We start from the raw sequence: 20,496 nt of genomic DNA on the forward strand, positions 1-20,496 counted from the left end.
ACATTGATTGTATAAAATGCAAATCTAATATGATATCACTTTATACATAATTAGATATTTTTTATGTATACCGCTAAATTTAGCGTGAAATTTACCTTACAAAAAATACTATTCATAGTTTAAAAAAACTTAAAAGAACGCACAAATTTTTCAAAATTATACTTCTGTGTTATCAAAACCTTGACATTCTATATTTAGAAGAATTACGATTGATGCCAACTAGTTATAATCTATATTCAACACACACTCGTGATTACAAACAAAATATGGACTTCGTAATAAATTATTAATTTATCCGCTTATCAAACATTTGTCGAGCAGCTGGCAAATACATTCGTCCCTTTTTAACGCACTGATTTTAATTATATATTGTTGGTGTCCTTTTCGCACAAGTCGACAAACAGGTCTCATTCTAGTGTGTAGCTGGCTGCAGCTTTGTTCGCGTTCCGCTTACAAAATCGTTCTATCAATTCCTACAAACGCGCGAACGTCGCGGCGCTTCGCGTTTTCGCGCGTAAAAAGTACGCAACTATTATAATCATAACCCTAAAAATGTTTTAGACTTTTAGTATAGATTGGGACGGCGCATGCGCGAGGTCTGTCAAAAATTCTCTCTCAGCGCACCACATAGATTTCGCAAGATTAAACTCAGTGTATTTCTGTGAAATTTATTGAGTGAAAGTGTTTGTTCAAGGATCAAAATGACGGACACTAACGCCGGCGGACTGGACACCGTTTTAAAGCAACTAGGTCCTTTTGGGAGATATAACGTTATCAATTACATGTTATTCTTATATCCCTGTTTTTTGGCCGGAATGTATGGATCGGTTTATGTATTCGAAGCTTCCGATATTAATTATAGGTAAGTGTTAATTTTAATTAATGTGATACGCGTAATTGGTGGGAGAGTCAGCCGCTGTGGGGGCGCCTGTTTAAAGGACACGCATGGAAAACAGTTTCCGTCCTGGCGGCCATCGGCAACCCCAGAGACTAATGACCCAGTTAATTTTAGCCTAATGTGATCTGCGTATGTGCCGCGCTTGAACTTTATTCTTATTCTTAATATTTAAAAGTAGATTTTTAGATTTAGATTAGAAACTATTTCTGCCGTGAAGCGTTTCGGTTTGAAGGGCGGGGCAGCCGTTGTAACTATACTCGAGACCGTAGAACTTCTCAAGGCGTGTGACGCATTTACGTCGTAGATGTCTATGGGCTCCAGTAACCACTTAACACCGGGTGGGCTGTGAGCTCGTCCACCCACCTAAGCAATACAAATAAAAAAACGGATTATTCTAGTTAACCGTGTTTGCTACCACGATTTCTGTGTCACGAGAAACGAAACACCTGTATCGAAACAGATTGTGGGTTAAATTGTTCAGATATCATTGGGCAATTTAGATTTTTTTTATATATTGTAACGTTATATTTTGCGTCAAGTTTATGTTAAGATTAGAAGACGGCGCATGCGCGAGTTTCCTTAACAAATGGGTTGAAAAGGATCAAAACAGTATTATCATAAATATCCTTGTTTAATATTTAAGTGAATGAATTAATTAACTTACCTAATAGGGTGTTCATATCAATACGAATGTCATAGTACGAGTTTTGTATTCTTGACCGTGCTTTTAGCATTATATAGGAATTGAAAGACCCTTCTTGAAAGCAAAAGAGAAAAAAAAATCTAATCTAAGCTGGAAATATTCTTAACTAACCGTACTCGCCCGCTTCGCTGGGCATTTAAAATTAAGATTATTATTTATTGTCATTATTATTAGGGAGTCAAACACCCATATAAATATTAGCCTATCCATTAAGTACATCTATTTGCTACATGGATACCAAGTTTCAAGTCAATCGGATGCATGGTTCAGTAGTTATAACGGAACATCCGTAAAAACCACTGTAGATTTATATATTAGTATAGATTTACTAAACCAAATAAGGATAACTATGAATTAACACTAAACATACTATAACGGGTCAAACGACCTATATTGAACTTTTGCACGTATCATCTTATTGCTTTGGCATATTTGACTTCATGATTTTTTCTTACCAATTAATCTACATTTATTATATATATTTTTCGTTTTGTTTTGTTTATTTTGAGTAATACTTGTTGCATACCCGTTATCTACCCGCTATGGTAGAAATAGGTACCAGTAAGTGTTAGTATGATTAGTGTTAAAAAAGTTTAAATTTTTTGAGCATGTAATGTAACACCCTAGGTTAGGGAGCTGCCCCATGTTTTGGAACGAACTTCCTTATGGGACGATGCGGAGGGGTACCCTAATCGGGAAAAAACGTCCGTAACGTAAGATTTTTATTAGTAATGCACACAGTGTACGACTTAACTTTGTAATAACGTACAAAAAATAACATATTTTTTTATCATTCATTGACCACGATCTCAGAGCGTTCCTTTGTGCAATACACTAACTCTTATGCAAACAACCGTGAATGAAGTGTACCACAATAAGTTCGCATGTTACCGAATGACCTTGGGATGTTGCGAAACGTCCAGTTTTATTTTGTTTATACCTCGAATAGAACTTAAAATTAATATTTTTATAATAAGGAACTTCGTTCCTATCCGGTGTCCCACAACACCACACATCTTTTTTTTTTGTAACTTGTATTACTGGGGGCTCGCGCTGACTTTTCCAGTATCACCAGGACGAGTAGGTGAGCACAGGCAGAGCCGCGCCGACGCCGGGTAGCGCCTTTGACCGAAACCCATGAAGCGCCTCCTATTTTTACGAATCTTCATGTTTCAATGTTTATAATACGCTTTTATTAGCTTCAAACGTATGTATGTTATGTATGTAACGGAATCTTTGAACATGATTTTGACCCCCTTCGAAACGTCCGATTAACTCGAAATTTGGTATACTTATAAAGGATCCAGAACAATACAAAATTTAAAAAAAAAATTGAAAAAAATATATTGAAAAATTGAAATTCAACAAAAAAATAGAAAATAAATTTTAATAAATTTGAATTAAAAATAGTGTAAGAAAAAATGATTTTATTGTAAAAAAGCGTAGGGTGCTTTTCAGGATATTATCAAAATAACCCTTCTACTCATATCTGTTCATAAAATATTTATAACTACTGATACCATGCACCCCACGCTTTTTTTATAATAAAATCATTTTAATTTTCATCAATTTTTTTTTTAGTTGGATTTTCTGTAAAATCGTATTTTGGAAGTTTTTTTAAACTATTATTTATTTCAATCTTCACTGAGTCTCAAGAATTATATTTTGTAATGTGACTAAGAGTGTCCACTGTTTAATTCAATAAGGAAACGTTTTGCGTTTGAGTGGAGACTATGCCGGTTCTAATGAAGCCCGGCGTTGTCTGCAATCCCAAATTGGACTGAAGCCGGATGCACCAGAAGAAAAGATCTTAATGTGTCCGAATCATTCATCTGAGAAAATAGTTCGTTTTTTAGACAAAACAGATTAGCCGATCACAGTCAACAAATAAAATTTCGATACATAAATGAACACTGGTACTTACTGGTAACTTTACTGGTGGTAGGACCTCTTGTGAGTCCGCGCGGGTGGGTACCACCTCCCTGCCTATTTCTGCCGTGAAGCAGTAATGCGTTTCGGTTTGAAGGGTGGGGCAGCCGTCGTTACTATACTTGAGACCTTAGAACTTGTATCTCAAGATGGGTGGTGCATTTACGTTGTGGATGTCTATGGGCTCCAGTAACCACTTAACACCAGGTGTGAGCTCGTCCACCCATCTAAGCAATAAAAAAAGAAAAAGAAAAAAAGAACAAATATTGCTAAAGAGGTCCTTATCAAATGTGTTCCAAACAAGCCACTTTATCGTTTACTAGCTATTCCTACTGTATATCGTTAGTTAACATAATCTTATCGGTTATTGTAGAGTGACACACATATCATTAATGTGTGCACATCAAACGACAATCGACTTAGAACTCATGGTTGGAGTTAACGCATGCTGTTCCCATGCAAACGGTTGATAGTTATCAAGAAAAATGTGCCTTATATTTGGCTATACCTATTGTCGCTTGTTTCAGAGCAAACGCCTATAACAATATAATATATTTGTTAAGTTATTGCAAATGTGTCTTTGAAACAACGTGTAGGAAGAGCGAAATTGCAATAGTCCAGACCTGATATTGGAATACGTTCATAAATAAAAATATCTCAATACGTTCTAACATTACCATTGGTCTCATGTTGTTTTTTTTTATCCACCTAAGCTGATGCTCTTGAGAGACTATTTCTGCGTAACTTTAACAAGTAGTTGAGCTCACGGGGCTCAAACCTGACGACGTTGCTAACACTAACCTAGCAAGAGCAGTGCTTCGCAGAATCTATCACTGGATCGGAAACGCGACTCACTGAGAAGATCTGGCGAGAAACTCAGTGGGCTGTGTCTGTGGACTTTACTCGCCGAGCCCTTCGTCTCAAGCGACGGGTTCGACGAGAACGATGAGCGGTGCTTGGGATACCTAAAACCACCGTTAGTGGATCGGAAGGATCCGAAATGACGTGTTTTGGGCACCATGTTCCTAAAATTAGGTTTAAGCATTACAAAATTGAATTTATTGGAGAACTGTTTTTTATGTTTATCTTTTTTTAAAGAGTTGTCTTCCAATTATCTTTCTCCGAAATTCGTTATTGTCAACTCTCTTCACAATCCCTTAAGCAAATTATCCTCCTTATTTTTCTATTATACTTTTCTCTATTCATCCCTTGACCTTTTAAATCTAAATTTAAAATGTTTAATAAGACTTCAAAAGCTTCTTAGTATATATAGTTTGTATCCAAATCTATCCTTTTGTATCTTCAATAATGACAGAAAAGTTCGAAGCGCATTTTTTATCGCACCTTTAATTTCGTGCTTTACATGGAAGCTTATTGAAGTTACAAATTCGAAATATTAATTTCGAAATCAAAGGATCGGTTCCAATTAATCAGTGCCCACGGTTTAATACAGCATCCACTTGTGTCATTCAAGTTAAAAGCTTTCAACGTTATTGGATATTATAAATGAATCAAGTTTAGTATTTATTACATGTTTATCTCTATCGACTGTTATGAAAATGTTAATGTAAAATTATACTGTACTCTTTATCTATTTTGTCGACTATGGCAATTGTTATCTTGGATGCAATAAAAATAGACAGGTTGATTAATTTTGCCAAAACACTAGCATATTTTTAAGGGCCTTACCCTTTTCGCCTCGACATGTAGGGTCGGGGGGAGTGAGATTAGCTAATAGTTGACAGAGTGCTTATGAAGAAGACCTAACAGTCCAAAATAAAGTGCTTTACAAATAAATCTACTACCGGATTCGCACCGGTCACCGCCCTCGTCGAACCCGTCGCTTGCGACGAAGGGCTCGACGAGCGAATTAACCCACAGACACAGCCCACTGAGTTTCTCGCCGGATCTTCTCTGTGGGTCGCGTTTCCGATCCGGTGGTAGATTCTGCGAAGCACTGCTCTTGATAGGGCCAGTGTTAGCGACACTCCGGTTTGAGCCCCGTGAGCTCACCTACATGTTAGGGCGAAACTGAAATAGCCTCTCAAGGCTATCAGCCTGGGTAGGAAAAAAAAATACATGATTGTTTCGGTCGATGAAAACTCACAACGCCCCCATCAATTATTACATATTATCATTTTGACGATTCATATCTTGACGCTCAGACAACGACGGTCAGAAGGGGCAATTAAAAAAAGGATTACAGATTTTTCGGCGAATTAACTGACTTTTACAAACAAAACGCTTTTGTGGTATAAGTTTCAGAAGCGTAGCGGTTTCCTAAATAAATAGGAATGATGAACAATAAGATTATTTTTATATTTTCACATTCAGAAGTCGTCGTGGCCTAAAGGATAAGACGTCCGGTGCATTCGTATCGAGCGATGCACCAGTGTTCGAATCTCGCTCTCGGGTACCAATTTTTCTAATGAAATACGTACTCAACAAATGTTCACGATTGACTTCCACTGTGAAGGAATAACATCATGCAGTAAAAATCAAACCCGTAAAATTATAATTTGCGTAATTACTGGTGGTAGGACCTCTTGTGAGTCCCGCACGGGTAGGTACCACCGCCCTGCCTATTTCTGCCGTGAAGCAATAATGCGTTTCGGTTTGAAGGGTGGGGCAGCCGTTGTGATTATACTGAGACCTTAGAACTATATCTCAAGGTGTGTGGCGCATTTACGTTGTAGATATCTATGGGCTCCAGTGACCACTTAACACCAGGTGGGCTGTGAGCTCGTCCAAACATCTAAGCAATAAAAAAAAAAAAAAAAAAACATAGCCAACGAGACTGCGCCCCACTCCAGTCTCTATAGCTTTTTTTGTTTTTTATTACTTAGGTAAATTGCGTAGTGGGTACCTACCCGTGCGGACTCACAAGAGGTTCTACCACCAGTAAACTATATACTAATTAGGTTCCCATTCAAAGTGAAAAAGAGCCATTATGACAATCAAGATCATATCTGTGCTTTTCTACAAAGCGACACTGATGTTGTGATCTTTAAGTTTTCCAATAACAGCTTAATAACAGAAAGATCGTGAACTTGTCTACCATTTACCACAATAAAAAGGACAGGGGAACTCTTAATCACCTCCAATTATTGAAACATTACACATATATCATATTCGTGCACACTGAGCGAGACTTCAAGAGTACATTGTGTAAACCACATTAAAATACTGCTTCATAATAAGCTTCGCTAAAATTGACTAATATTTCAACAAAAGCCGAATCTAAAATACTCAATCTAATATGCTCAGCTTGAATAATGAAACCAACACAGGCGGGTCTTTTGTTAGGCTTACCAAGGCTTGTTCTGCGATATGCACATACATGTTTTGGCCATTAGCTATCGTCTATAAAAATAATACTCTAAAATACATTGCAATACATTCTAGAGCGGCTATAAAGCTACAAGCATTATCTTTTTATATAAATTAATGTTTTGATTCAAATAATTCTGGAATTCGTGATTTCTAAGCCTGAGCTGTTGTGAACCTAGTCACCTCACCGAATACATAAAAACCTCGACTACTTTGTGAAGACAACTCGAGACAGAAGAAGAATCACGAAAATCTTAATAAGTTTGTTCTGGGGCACGATTTCAAACCTCTGGATCAAACAGAGTAACTTGGGCTATCTGTGTTTCCACCACATTCTCCGTCGAGACTGCTCTGAGGATATTTTTAAGATGAACCCATCATCTCTACATGATCATATCACTCATCACCGGAGCAAATTTCATCTTGCATCATCCACAGTTTTTTTTTTTTGCCACTTGTCATCCAGCTCTGCAAGTGAGCCTCAGTGTTGCCCCAAGATTGTCTTTCTTCAAACTATATTTTAAAAATAGTCCTAAGAGGTAGACAGCTGTTCTAATGATATTACTAGCATTTCCAATGTCTGCGTGGAAACATAACCCGTGACACGAGGCAAGCTCTTCTAAAATTATCTTAAACGTCGAAACAATTGATCGCTCTCCGATTGATAAGCAAAAGATAATAACAAAACTCATGTTGAAGTAGAAATAGAATTTAAATTGTAAATTTATACTATATTTAAGCGTCAAATTTTTTTTATCAGCTGCATTTGGTTCCACGCCGGCTGGCCACTGCGTTTGGCTCGATGTTACTAGTTCCTTTGATATTCGTTTTTGCTATGCAGCGATAGTTGGCGTTACTCTTACTGGCGTAACAATAATAATAAATATAAATAAATAAATATTTACTAACAATCACGCCACGTTAACTAGTCCCGTTATAAGTTCGTAAAGAACTTGTTTTACAGGTACCAGATAACGGAAATAAATATAAGATTTGTATTATACACATACATATATTTAATATACATCCATAACCCTGGAAAAGACATTTATATTTATCATACAAATATCTTCCCTTGGCGGGATTCGAACCCGCGACCCCCTTATGTAGTGACCATATCACTTACCACTACACCAGACGGTCGACAATAGTATATAGTTCAATGTCACTCTCACCGGCTGCCAATAAAAGAGGCTATAGAGACCGCCGCTGACAGGAAGGCGTGGAGAGGCATGATGCATCAGGCGACCAGCGCTTCAAGTGAGGCACAACCTTCAACAATGAAGAGACCGACTAAGGGAGAAGATTGAGTGTGAAAGGATACGTTCGCTCATTGTGAAGTATCGCGTTGCGTCCACTTGACACATTTGTGCTCTGTAGCCACTTATATCGGTCAGTACCACAGTGAGGTGCGTCGCTTAGAATCGTGACCAGTGTGCTTAGTGCGACTTTCTTAACGATCTCGATACCGTAAAAGTTAAGCCGATTTTGTATGCAGTTGGAACAACGCCCCTAGCGGCAAACGTACTGTTATACGGGGTCTACCGATTAGGTTTTTAAAAGAAGAATTTTAAAAAGAGATTTCACTTTTATTAGTCCAATTACACAAACAATTAAATTGGCAGAAAGAAGATATTGTTTTAGACCGCTCCCGGTGGATGACTAAAAACGACTGACTGACTCTCGGTTGGTAACTATTACCATGAGATTTCTTACTATGCTTACTCAGCATCAGTGGTGTTTAAAAAGGATGTAACTTTAACTAACATGGGGAGTATGTAACAGTACGCAAACTTTTACGTTATCGAGAACGTTAAAAAGCTCGCACTAAGCACACTGTACCATGACTGTACCCTTATTTGCCAGAGGCACTGAATTATTTACCCGCCAGGACGTATCCTACAAGAAATTAACGTTCCCTAATTAAAACACTACGGTCCAGCTCTGATATAGGGGCCAATAAAATTTTTATGAGTCCCACGTACAGGTAGTTTACGGAGGTTGAAACGGAACAAAGGGAACGAACGCCAAAGGCCTTTTCGTTAATTCAATACGGTTAATTTTATTTATACACGACCTTTGTGTGCTATTATTTGCGGGTTGCTTCATTTTCTTTTTCGGTAATTTATTTGGTGCTTTAAAATTTTAATGCGCTTGATCGGTCCCCGAAGGGAAAATCCGATGCGAGCTTGTACCTGATGAGATCTATAGATACCACAACGTAAATACCGCCATTCTTGAGGGATAAGATCGAAATCTCAATTTATTTATTTCAATCTTCTTACAGACTAACAGTAGAACAAAAACATTTTTAAGGTAGTAATAATATTAACTTAAGTAAAATCAGAAATCAGATTTATCAGAAATCTCCAAACGCTTGAAGGAAACTACACGTGATGCCTAAGGCTGGCTGGTACTTTGCACAGAGAGTGAGTCTGGCGGTCCAACGAGGTAACGCAACCAGTACCTTGGGAACTGTGTCTCCTGCAAGCGCATTGGAAGATTTGTTTTACTGTATCAATTGATTTGTGTTAAGTTATATTGATTTGTTAAGATTATTAACATAATTATTATTCCAAGTGCAAATTACTTAAGTAAATTCTAGAAATAGCTACAAATCGCTGCAAACCATCATGAAATATATCCATTTCCGGAGCATAGGCTAGCAAGCCCTTTAGTAGCCAGTAATCAATTGTGTCATTGTCAAGCAAGAATTGCTTGGAGAGGTTAAAGTTGTTGCAATTAAAACTTTAAGAAAACTCAGTACAGGTTAAAATACTGTTAATGAAATAAAATTGTGGCGGATACAACGAGTGAAAAATTACTAACAACATTGTGACAAGAACTTCCAAATTGCAATTTAGGACTTGTCGAAAAGTATTGTAACGCCACAATATTACAATATAGAGTAAGAGCCCAGGGCCCCCAGACGTCACGTATTTTCTGACGAACTAAATGTGGCCGATTGCGTAGTGTTAGTGTGTACTAAGAACGCATGCCTACCTGCTACCTTGCTTAGACGGCCAATTTTCAGGTATCAGGTACTCATCCATTATCCTGCCCTTCTCCCAGTCACCTGGGGTCGGCGCAACATGTTTTCTCCTTCCATACTCTTCTATCATATACCATTTCTTCGCTCACTCCCCTCTTACCCATCTCGTCTTTCACACAATCCATCCATTTCTTCTTAGGTCTACCTCTTCCTCTAAATCCTTCCACATTCATAGTTAACACTCTCTTAACAACCTCATTTTCATTTCGTCTCATCACATGTCCATACCATCTCAAACGCGCACTCCTCAGCTTCTCTATCACAGGTGCCACTTTCAGACTTCCTCAGGTTTCAGGTATCAGGTACTCAAGGTACATAAAATCATTACATACTTCACGTAAATTCTGAAAGCTGATTTATATATATGTCCACCAGACAACTATTTTAAAACTTCTTACAAAAAGACAGACCGATCTAAGAGGCCAATCATCCCCTAAATTCAATTTAATACCTCTGTGGGTAAGAGCGCGATGGCATTATCCACGCGCATGAGACTGAATGAGATATGTATTAGGATATATTTACTCATATCAATTAATTATTAATATTAAAAGAAAATCAGTTAAAAATTAAATAATCAGGTAAAACAGATGGGTATCGAAGCAATAAAAAAAATTACACGACTTTGCCGTTTAACGAACATCGTTTTATAAACAACAGGCCGTCTATTTCAATAGACAAACAAATAAAGCATCTTGATTAAATAGAAATGAATAATTAATTATCGTTTGCTTCAATATTAATGATATTAAATCGCTAAATCAACAAATCGCATGATGTCATTTTAGATCCCTTGTTCTACGGTTTGGCCCCAAATGACGTCACACGCAGAGCACCCGTTCATCAGAGAAAAACTTCATGAGGTGTTTTTTAAAAAAGCAATGTACTTCTATTGTTTGTTATATTTTGTATTCTATTGAATCTCAAACTCGGGAAAGTACATGAGTTTTTTTTTTTTTTTCGTTGAAATCGAAATGTAACATATTTTGATACCAACATCCTTTTAGATCTTGGACATTTTAGTTGTAATAAATGAGTTGAATTTCACACCACGTGTCGACTGCGTAAACACCCAATCAGAGAACTTTCCAAATTGACCTCTATTTAACAGGAATTTCGCAATGCTTCACGCCCCTCCTCGCGTACTCCTCTCCAATATATTCACAACATCGGACATTACGAGTATAATATTCATTAATTTGATATGAGATAATTGGATATAACTGGAACTTCACATTTTTAGTTCGGTTTGTTCGTTTACGAATTAGGCTCGATTCCACGGCGTTTTTCCAAAGCAGATATAAACAATCCATCGACTCGTCGTGATCCTCTAAGAATAATTGACACGATTGTAATACATACATGTTTAATACAACAATGCTAGAATACAAATAACCTGTTCATGCAGATCTCGAAATATTTATATTGCACGATTTAATCACGATCCTTCGAGCAAGCAGCAGCGTTTGCGGTAAAAAAAATACGAATGTATATTAATGAAGATACGGCACGCCTGGTTTATTTTAGTTATTTTCATAGTGTTATGTCCTATGGCATTTTGCTATGGGGCAATGCTGCCGATGTCGAAACGATTTTCATCCTGCAGAAGAGGGCTATTCGTGCTATTTATAATATGCACCCGAGGGAATCCTTGAGGGACAAGTTTAAGGAAATCAAAATTCTAACTTTAGCGTCCCAATACATTTTTGAAAATTTATTGTACGTGCGTAAAAACATTGAAGAATTCCCCAGAGTCTGCGATTTGCACAATGTGAACACTAGGAACAAACATAGGCTTGCGTTGCCGGCGGCTCGAATTAAGAAAATAAGCAACTCTTTTAGGGGGCTGGGTGTACAGCTTTTCAACAAGATCCCACTAAACGTTCAACTACTACCTGTTCATAGATTTAAGAAAACTGTTAAGGAACGTTTGTGCAACAAGGCATATTATAAAGTTAAGGATTATTTACTAGATGGCACTACGTGGGAATGAGGCGCTCGCTCCTGGCCTTTTCATTTTTCATTATTATTATTATTATTTTTAATTGTATTTTTTTGACTTGTTTTTTCTTTTATTGTGAATATTTCTATTTATTTAAAAAAAAGAAAATATTTGAGAAAAAACAAAAAAAAAAGCCCGCTGAGTTTGTTTCGCCGGTTCTTCTCAGGACTGTGGCTTTTTTTTGGAACCGGTGGTAGAGTTAACATTGTTATTTGTATTTTGACATTCAACAAGTGTGTCATACTGACATCTAAGTTGAAATAAATGATTTTGAATTTGAATTTGAATTTGAACAAAATAAAGTAATTAAAATTACTTAAAAGTAAGTACTTTAAGTAATTAAAACGATATTTCGAATATCTATTTTATAGTTTTCGCGATCATAGACGACTCTCGTCTCAGACTTGTAGAAGTAATCTTTGTCTACGACTCGGCAAAAACCAAAAATACAACGGAACAAAGTTTTTTTTAACTATTCTAATGACCTCTAGGGGTCATGCTAGATTCACCGGACGAGTAAGTGAGCTCACGGGGCTTTAACCTGGTAACGCTACTAACACTAGCCCTACTAACTCTACCACCGGATCGGAAATGCGACCCACTGAGAAGATCCGGCGAGAAACTCAGTGGACTAGAACAAAATCATAAAGTGTATGGTTTATAGATTACCAAAGCTCCTGAAAATACAAACTCTATTATGTTATGCCTTGTACCAACCGGCCAAGATGCTATCAAGAGCATCCGGCAAACTTCGTGCAATCAATCATTGTGCCCGAATTATATTAATTACGCAATCGTTAGGATGGTATCATTATCGGACACGATTTTATTTAAATCTAAAAAAATGTTGCGCGTGCAATTTGGTGCACGTAAAAGAAGTAAAACTTCTTTTGCGGTTTGTAATATTGCGGTTTTCTTCATTTTTCATCCTTAAATTAAATTTCTCTTGAATGCTAGAGAAACGACTGAGCTCGCTTTCTCCCTCTCTCCCAGGTAGAGTGGTTCGCGAGACGCTCTGTCTATTTTCTCACTCTCTCTCGTCCTAAATTGTGTCTTTTCTCTCTAGCCGTAACGAATCTGTCGCGAGTTAAATTTTATTCTCAATGCGCCTAAAGAAATTTCACTTTAAAAACCAGAAAGATTGGAGGTGCTTTATAGCTTTGATAGATGTATGAGCTCACGGCCTCTCTGGTGGTTACCGACCGGCCACTCCCAGACATGAAGTCGAAAACTCAATTTCTTTGTTTAATGGCTGTCCAATCCTTCCAGTACATGACTGTTTCGCTGCAGAAATAAGCACGTTAGTAGTATCTACCGTGCGGGCTCACAATACCACCAGCGATTAACCCAATTAATATATACTTAGTGGTAGTCACAATTTTTTTACTGGTGGTAGGACCTCTTGTAAGTCCGCATGGGTAGCTACCACCACCCTCCCTATTTCAGCCGTGAAGCAGTAATGCATTTCGGTTTGAAGGGTGGCGCAGTTTTTGTAACTATACTGAGACCTTAGAAATCATATCTCAAGGTGGGTGGCGGCATTTACGTTATCGAAGTCTATGGGCTCCGGTAACCACTTAACACCAGGTGGGCTGTGAGCTCGTCCACCCAACTATGCATTAAAAAAGAAACATACAAAGCTTGGTATCTGCCTTGAAGGCTTCATTCCTGTCATATTATAATAGTACTAATATCGGTACTAATATCGCTCGATATTAGTACACCGTACACCGTCTCATCCAGTACACTATAATAATATTGGAATAACTTAATACCTAACCTAGCTGACGAGTATTGGCATGTTTCATATGTATTGCAAAAGCCACTAAAACATCATTGTTCCTTTTGTTCCAGATGCGAAATAAAAGAATGCGAAACATCTAACAACAGCGTTTGGATCGAATTCGGGATACCACAGGACAAAGGTAGTTTGTCTAAATGCGAAAGGTACTCGTTCAAAAATAGCACATTGAATAATGGAACTTGTACTCAAGATATGTTCGACAATCATCTAAGAGAAAAATGTGATACTTATGTGTACAGCGACGAAGATTCGGCAGTTAAAGATGTGAGTATTGATATAGGCACGTCTATTTTTAAAGACACGCCTGACTGACTGATAAACATACTTATATTAGTTTCAATATATACATATATATATATATATATATAATAAACAGCTAGACAAAGAGCAAACAAATTTCACGAATGTTTGACTCGTGCGCGAATTGAACCCACGACCCTCGGCGCAATAATCCGAATTGCTGACCGCGTCTGTTAAAATTTTAATACCTTGTATTCAGCTATGCTATTAGCTACAGATCAAGACTTAAATTAAATCTACATTTTAGTTCAATCTGGGTTGCGAAAATTGGAAGAGGACACTGATCGGTACAATCCACAACTCTGGTCTATTTGTGTCTCTACCTCTCACCGGTATCATGTCTGATAGATTCGGTAGGAAAAAGGCTTTGGCTGTAGCTTCACTGATGAACTGCATTTTTGGAGTGATGAGATCGTTTTCAGTCAACTACCTTATGATGGTAGCTTGCGAGTTCTGCGAGGCGGCTTTTGGCGCTGGGGCATATTCGACAGCTTTTGTTTTAGGTATGTTTGAAATCATCTTTATAATACCATTTCCAAATTAATATACATGGTATAAAATAATAGAACCCGGTGTGCCTTTACATTGAATGGCTTTGTCCGTTTTTTGTTGGCGCACATCTCCGGAAGTACTGAACGAATTATCATCAGGTTTTTACAAGAAGACAGAGATTAATTTAAAATATAGTAAATTATATTGTTAATGTGAATCAAACTCTGTTTATCAGTTACATTTTTACACCTAAGCCAGCGAACCCAACTTGTCGAACTTTGGTTTAAAAATTATCTGAATCTTGGGAAAAAATAGAGCCTGACTTCCTAGTGTCTGAAATTTGTCCTGATGCTCTATGCACTGGTCTCCACCCATCTATACTTAATATTATAAAGAGGAAAGATATGTTTGTTTGTTTGTTTCGAATAGGCTCCGAAACTACTGGACCGATTTGAAAAATTCTTTTTACATTAGAAGCCAACATTGTCCCTGATGAACATAGGCTACTTTTTTTTATTTTTTTTTTAATTTTTTTTTTGTTTCATGTGTGTTTTAATGTTTCCGAAGCGAAGCGAGGGCGGGTCGCTATACTATATAAGACTTAAACAACCCGAATAAAGCCGCTGGCAGAGATGTAGGATGTTATAAATTTACCAAATTAGTTGTCATACCATATTTTGTAGTCACATTTATGTATATTTCAACTTTACCTTGATATTTGAAGGTACATAAATGACTGGCAAAAATATAATTAAATTTTACTTGATAAAAATGTTTGTTGCAGCAATGGAACTCGTAGGACCCAAAGGCAGAGTATTCGGGAATACTTTGATAAATGTATTCTACGTTTGTGGCTTAATGACATTGGCTGGTTTATCATGGGCACTACAAGACTGGAGAACCTTACTGCGAGTCATATACTCGCCAGCATGCCTTGTCTTCTCCTACATTTGGATTCTAAACGAGAGCATAAGATGGTTGCTCAGTAAGGGAAAACACGAAAAGGCCGTCGAAATACTCAGAAAGGCGGCAAAAATGAATAAAGTGGAACTATCTGAGCAAGATCTAACGCCAATTTATGAACTAGATAAAGTCAAAGCGACAAAAGATAAAGATTATCTCGTTGTAAGTGCCGAAGGTCCATCTATCTTCCAGCAAGTGATCAGATCGAGTATAATCATCAAGAGATTATTAACGTGCTCCTATCTTTGGATTACTTGCACTTTCGTGTACTACGGATTGTCAATAAACTCTGTCTCGTTGGCTGGTAATAAATACGTAAATTTTATGCTGGTTGCCTTCGTGGAGATTCCAGCGAACTTTGCGTGTCTGGCCGTTTTGGATCGATTCGGAAGGAAGAGGGTTTTGATAACGATGTACATTTTAAGCGCGATTCTGTGCATTGGATTGGCTTTTATCCCTAAAGGTAAGAAAAGGTCTCGGCTTCATAAGCAGATCGTTTTACAAAGATATGGTTGAAACTCCAATCTTATGTATTGGCCTTTTTTACTTATTGCCCTTGTAGGCAGACGAGCATACGGCCCACCTGAAGATGAGTGGTTACCGTCGCCCATCAACTTCAGCAATTCCAGGGGCAGAGCCAAGCCGCTGCCTACCGAAAACTGTTAGACAGTTTGGTCTTACGCCCAATTTAACCGCGGTAAATGGCACCAAGCTATCAATATGGATGTATACCAATTTTTCCTAGTATGAATTAAAAAAACATATTTAAAATTTTTCGTTATGCCTCGTTTCCAAAACTTTGAATAATTCCGTTCGACCGTCGAAAGTAAGTAGCTAATTAAATTAAAATTTATTTTCGGTAACAATACTCACTGGTTTTATCAAAATTTTTGTTCTTTGAAATATTTGGGTTTTTAAATTCTTTAATTTATCTAACAGGCATACGTTGAATAAAAAATGTGCCATAAAACAACAGAGATTTTTATGTTATAAACGAGTTTACCTGATGTTAACTGTAGTCTACCTCTTAAATCGAACATATGCTTAAAACGATATTACGGCACTCGCCTCAATGAGCTCTGTTTATTTCTATGGCAAAGCATTCACACCGTCTGCCTTGGAAGCCATTTTATACAAATTTACTAAATGTTGGATACTATGAGGGCTACTGTTACCATTGTCCTACTTCTTCTTCTTCTTCTTCTTCCTAGCATTTTCCCGGTCTAGTCCCAGGGTCCGCTTTCCTACTTAAACCTCCACTTTACCCAGTTTTCGGTATCCTTCTGGGTGAGGTTATTCTTCTCCATATACACCTTATTACCTTATCAATATATCCTATTACAATTGTCCTTATATGGTAAATACCCTAATGTATTTCTATTATGTTTTTCTCCTATTATATTAGGTTTTTTCAACCAACAGATAAAGCATGGTGGTCCTTGATCGTATATCTCTCTGGAAAGTTCTCGATAACGATCGCGTACAGTTCCGTCTACATCTACGTGTCAGAAGTCTTCCCTACGAATGTGAGGCAGTCACTTCTAGCCGTCTGCTCGTCTACTGGACGTATTGGGTCAACTTTGGCACCTTTAACACCTCTGCTCGTAAGTTGGACACTTTTTTCTAATCCATTGCTTGCAGGTTTGGTGAAGACCAAATCTGGTACAAAGGTACTGGAAGTGTTCTACAGGACGGAAATTAGATGAGAGAGATTTTCTTTCACAGTACCAAATGCGAATTGAAGTTACATGATCGTCGATGCTGTGGTGTTGAAAGTTTCGGAAGCCAGCACTACCGGGCATCTCGGAAATTGTATCTCGGAAGGGTAGCACAGCAGTTATAGAATGGACAATTTGACCTCATATCTCAAAGTGGGTTGCGAAGCTGACGTTATGACGTCTTTGACCTCTGGTAAACAATTTATACAAGTAATAGGAGTGTGAGATTTAGATTTACCCCAATTCCTCTTCCTCTAAATGGGCATCTTCATTTTTCAAGTTCGTGTCTATCTTTATGACCATTCCCTCATCAATTATTTCAGGGCTCCTATCCCAATGTCTATATCTTCGGCAGTCCTGAGTATTTCGATAAATAATACAAAAATTGTCAATTTTCATATTACGATGTGCGTGTGTGAGTAACCTCACAAATTCTCACCAACAGGCTCTATACTACGAGAAACTCCCGGTCATTTTCTTCGGTACTTTAGCAGTTTTGGCCGGCATGCTGGTCTTCACGCTGCCGGAAACTATAAACGTTCGGTTACCAGACACGATAGAGGAGGCCGAGAGATTGTCTAATCGTAAAAACGAAGAAAACCTTTCGTGATAAAAATAAATTATTAGTTTAGTTTGAATGGACTCGAATTTGTAGCGTTACTATGTGAACTTCTGGCGAGTCAAACTCGATTACAAACCGCGTTCATTATCATTGAAAATACCGCGTGAGTCAAATAACATGTTTTGTTTTTAATTGGTTAATGAATACTTTCCAAGATTTTCTCATATATAAGTGGCTTGTCCAACAATAGCTGTTACAACGTCTTGTTTATCTATTAAGAGAAACATCAGATAAATAAACTATACCTCTGTTTCTATCTTTACCCCTCGCCCTCTCTCTCCTTGCCTCTGTTAAAAACTAAATAAATTTGGCTTGCACGGTAAACGATGTTATCATATTACAATTTTTTAAACGAAAGCTCTGAGGTATAACCACAAATGTGTTTTTAACATTCCCAATTTTATTTAGTCGTAAGATTTACTACGTGTCAAATGTACAAATATTTTAATATTTTTTTAAATTAAGTGTGATAAAATCACAGTTGGAAATGAAAATTTTAGATTTCTTCAATAGATGTAAGATTCGTCTTTTTTAATGGGAATATCTGCGTATGTATGAAAATGGAGGTTTGAAAATAATGTTACATTGAAATCAAACAAATAATGCAAAGTACAAACGTAAAATATATTATAGTTTTAATAAAAAGTGTACAAAAAAATCTATAAATAAATATTCTTGTCGTGTTTTTTTATTTTTTATTAATTCGTATTTTACAATACGGCTATATGATCCGAAATACCCTCCACCTTCAGCCTCTTCTAATTCGCGTTAGCTAAGGATTCTCACGTTTACCTTAAGGAAATATTCCCTAAGGTTGTATATCTCTCAGTTAGATAGATCTTTGACATTCAACATACCACGACGAAGGAATATACAACCTCATCACCAATGGACTTGGATGATGCATTCCGTATGCCACTAGCAACCGCCTGACTTTTCTGTTCAGTGCGTCCAACTCTGATTGCGTCCAGCTTAATATGCCAAAGGAATATGTTAACATAGGCATGACCCAACCATTAATTGCTCGGCTTTTGTTCCCGCCTGATAAATAGCTTTTTAAGACATTTATGAGGCGACCAAAGAACCAATCTCTATCTGATTGTTTCATATCTGCGTCTACAATGTTCAGCACTTCGAACATACTAAGGTACTTGTAGGTTTCAGATTCACAATGAGATTTGAGAACCACAATATGGAAGTTGTAACCAATCTGAGTTTACAACTTTACCTCTCTGTACATCTATGAACGCACATTTATCTACACCAAATTCCATCCCAATGGCTTTACTAAAATTGTCGGTTATTGTATGTAAGCTCACCATGTCGGTTTTTTTGGAAGCAAAAAATTTGAGATTAACCATTTATTACTATTATTATAGTTGTCTTTTTCTTCGTCTTAGTTCTCTCATTCTAGTCTAGTCTTTGTTATTTTAAATGAAGAGGAAAACAATATTTCCTTACATTCCAACATTATCGTACGATGTTTTTAAAGTGTAGTGATTTCGTAACGTACGATTAATATTTTAATTTTAGGTTATCACGCACGGGTCATTGATAATTTGACATTGTGTTGACACGTTCCATTCACGTGACATCCAAATTATTTTTAAGATTGCTTAAAAGATAATTATTTCGACACACCGCACTCCCGAGTCTAGGCGCTGAGGCGTTGTTCAGTCGCCATTTAATGTGAGGTCTGGTCTGAGGAATCGTTCGAGATCAGAGAAGGCTTTAGCTTTAGTGCAAGTGTGTGGGCGCAGCGGTGTTAGGGGGCGCCGGTATTGGCACTATCAATGACCCTGTTACATTTGTACCTATTCCATTCTGACCGCGCTTACTAGAAGGCACTAAGGTAATGACTGCACACGGGAACTACATAGGCTAGAGACTTCATCTTCTTTTACTGCCACTGGAGTGGTTTAATCCCATTATATATGGAACCACTCCGTTAATCTGTACTACGTTTCCATAGACCTTTTTTCCGATTCCGATTGTAAAATGAACTTCCCTAAGCGGTGTTTCTCGAGTGCGAAAACTTGTAAAATGTGTAGCGGAAAACCTCTACTCTTCTACCGATAGTGCTGTTATCACGCCACCCTCGGCCCGCGGTTCTACTGACAGTAAGGGATCTATTAGATATATGATAGTAGGGACCTCTTTCGTTGTTTCTTTTCTGTATTCTGAGATTTCACTATACGCACGCGTGCAATGTTAATTGGTAGGTAGAATCTATCTTGTTGCATTAGATAGATAAACGCTCAATTTTATTCCTTCAACGTGGAAGTTGTTCCTGAACACGTATTCAGTATTTGTTTGCGGGATTTGACGACAGACAACGTTGACTAATTTATAAATACGAAAAAAAAACGACCCTATCTATTATCTGGTAGCCTAAGTCGCTATTCCAGTTACGCTTTGGCTGATAGGTGAGCTCACAGGACTCAAGGTAAGACAGTTTACTAACACTAGCCCTACCAAGAGCAGAGACTACTACCGAATCTGAATCGCAACCCACTGAGAAGATCCGGCGTGAAACTCAGTGGATCTCTAGGGGCTAGTTCCCTTTTTGAACTCTTCGACGAGTTCGACGAGGACGGTGACCGGTACTTTAAGAGCCTAAAATCATTGGAAGCGAAACCGGGGGATTCGACAAGACATGTTTCGGGCGAAGGCGGTTTTGTGT

The 20,496-nt window shown here is 37.6% G+C and overlaps 1 protein-coding gene and 1 non-coding gene across 4 annotated transcripts; one reads left to right on the forward strand and one right to left on the reverse strand.

Annotated features, from left to right (window-relative positions):
• Positions 1-298: 298 nt before the first annotated feature.
• On the forward strand, positions 299-18,498 carry LOC101747218 (organic cation transporter protein). Of its 3 annotated transcripts, none has more exons than XM_004929672.5 (7): positions 399-521; positions 695-862; positions 13,769-13,982; positions 14,266-14,521; positions 15,295-15,936; positions 16,896-17,077; positions 17,637-18,498. In XM_004929672.5, the coding sequence occupies exons 2-7, from the start codon at positions 702-704 to the stop codon at positions 17,799-17,801; spliced, it is 1,620 nt and encodes a 539-aa protein (XP_004929729.1). In that variant the 5' UTR covers positions 399-521; positions 695-701; the 3' UTR covers positions 17,802-18,498. The 3 variants fall into 3 exon arrangements, with proteins under 3 accessions (XP_037874477.1, XP_004929729.1, XP_037874478.1); XM_038018550.2 differs by having other exon boundaries at positions 401-596; XM_038018549.2 differs by having other exon boundaries at positions 299-862.
• Mir3353 (microRNA mir-3353) lies at positions 14,722-14,838 on the reverse strand. The gene has a single exon (NR_107629.1). It is a non-coding gene; the product is annotated as a microRNA mir-3353 (primary transcript).
• Positions 18,499-20,496: the final 1,998 nt, after the last annotated feature.

Source organism: Bombyx mori, chromosome 21 (genome assembly GCF_030269925.1).
Source record: "Bombyx mori chromosome 21, ASM3026992v2".
NCBI classification, from domain to species: domain Eukaryota; kingdom Metazoa; phylum Arthropoda; class Insecta; order Lepidoptera; family Bombycidae; genus Bombyx; species Bombyx mori.